Source organism: Apaloderma vittatum, unplaced genomic scaffold (genome assembly GCF_000703405.1).
Source record: "Apaloderma vittatum isolate BGI_N311 unplaced genomic scaffold, ASM70340v1 scaffold27666, whole genome shotgun sequence".
Classification (NCBI taxonomy): Eukaryota; Metazoa; Chordata; class Aves; order Trogoniformes; family Trogonidae; genus Apaloderma; species Apaloderma vittatum.
In genome coordinates this window covers 2,747-2,962 of record NW_009723745.1, presented here as the reverse complement: position 1 = coordinate 2,962, position 216 = coordinate 2,747, and the positions used below count along the sequence as shown (strand labels likewise).

At 64.8% G+C, this 216-nt stretch overlaps 1 protein-coding gene across 1 annotated transcript in view; it reads right to left on the bottom strand.

The window, feature by feature from the left end:
* The window catches only part of SLC38A7 (solute carrier family 38, member 7), a 3,934-nt gene that overhangs the window by 1,018 nt on the left and 2,700 nt on the right, over positions 1-216 (bottom strand). The window contains exon 6 of the mRNA XM_009872242.1: positions 134-216. This exon is cut by the window's right edge and continues 18 nt beyond it. Coding sequence (XP_009870544.1) covers positions 134-216 — 83 coding nt within the window. The remainder of the gene's footprint in view (positions 1-133) is intronic.

Genomic DNA, 216 nt, shown 5'->3' with positions numbered 1-216 from the left:
GGCTTGGGTGGATATGGCACAGAGCACATTGAAGCCGGGGATAGATGGGACTTCCCGCTCCGCCTCTCTGCTCTCCAGAGGGTCCCTGCCCTCCGAGGGCCATGCCACACTCCCACGGCATCCCCTCGCTCACCGGTGCCCGTGTAGACGAAGAGAGCGATCACCATGGCTGCCGTCACCACTGCCCCCCAGGGCTTCACCTCCCGCTGCGTCATT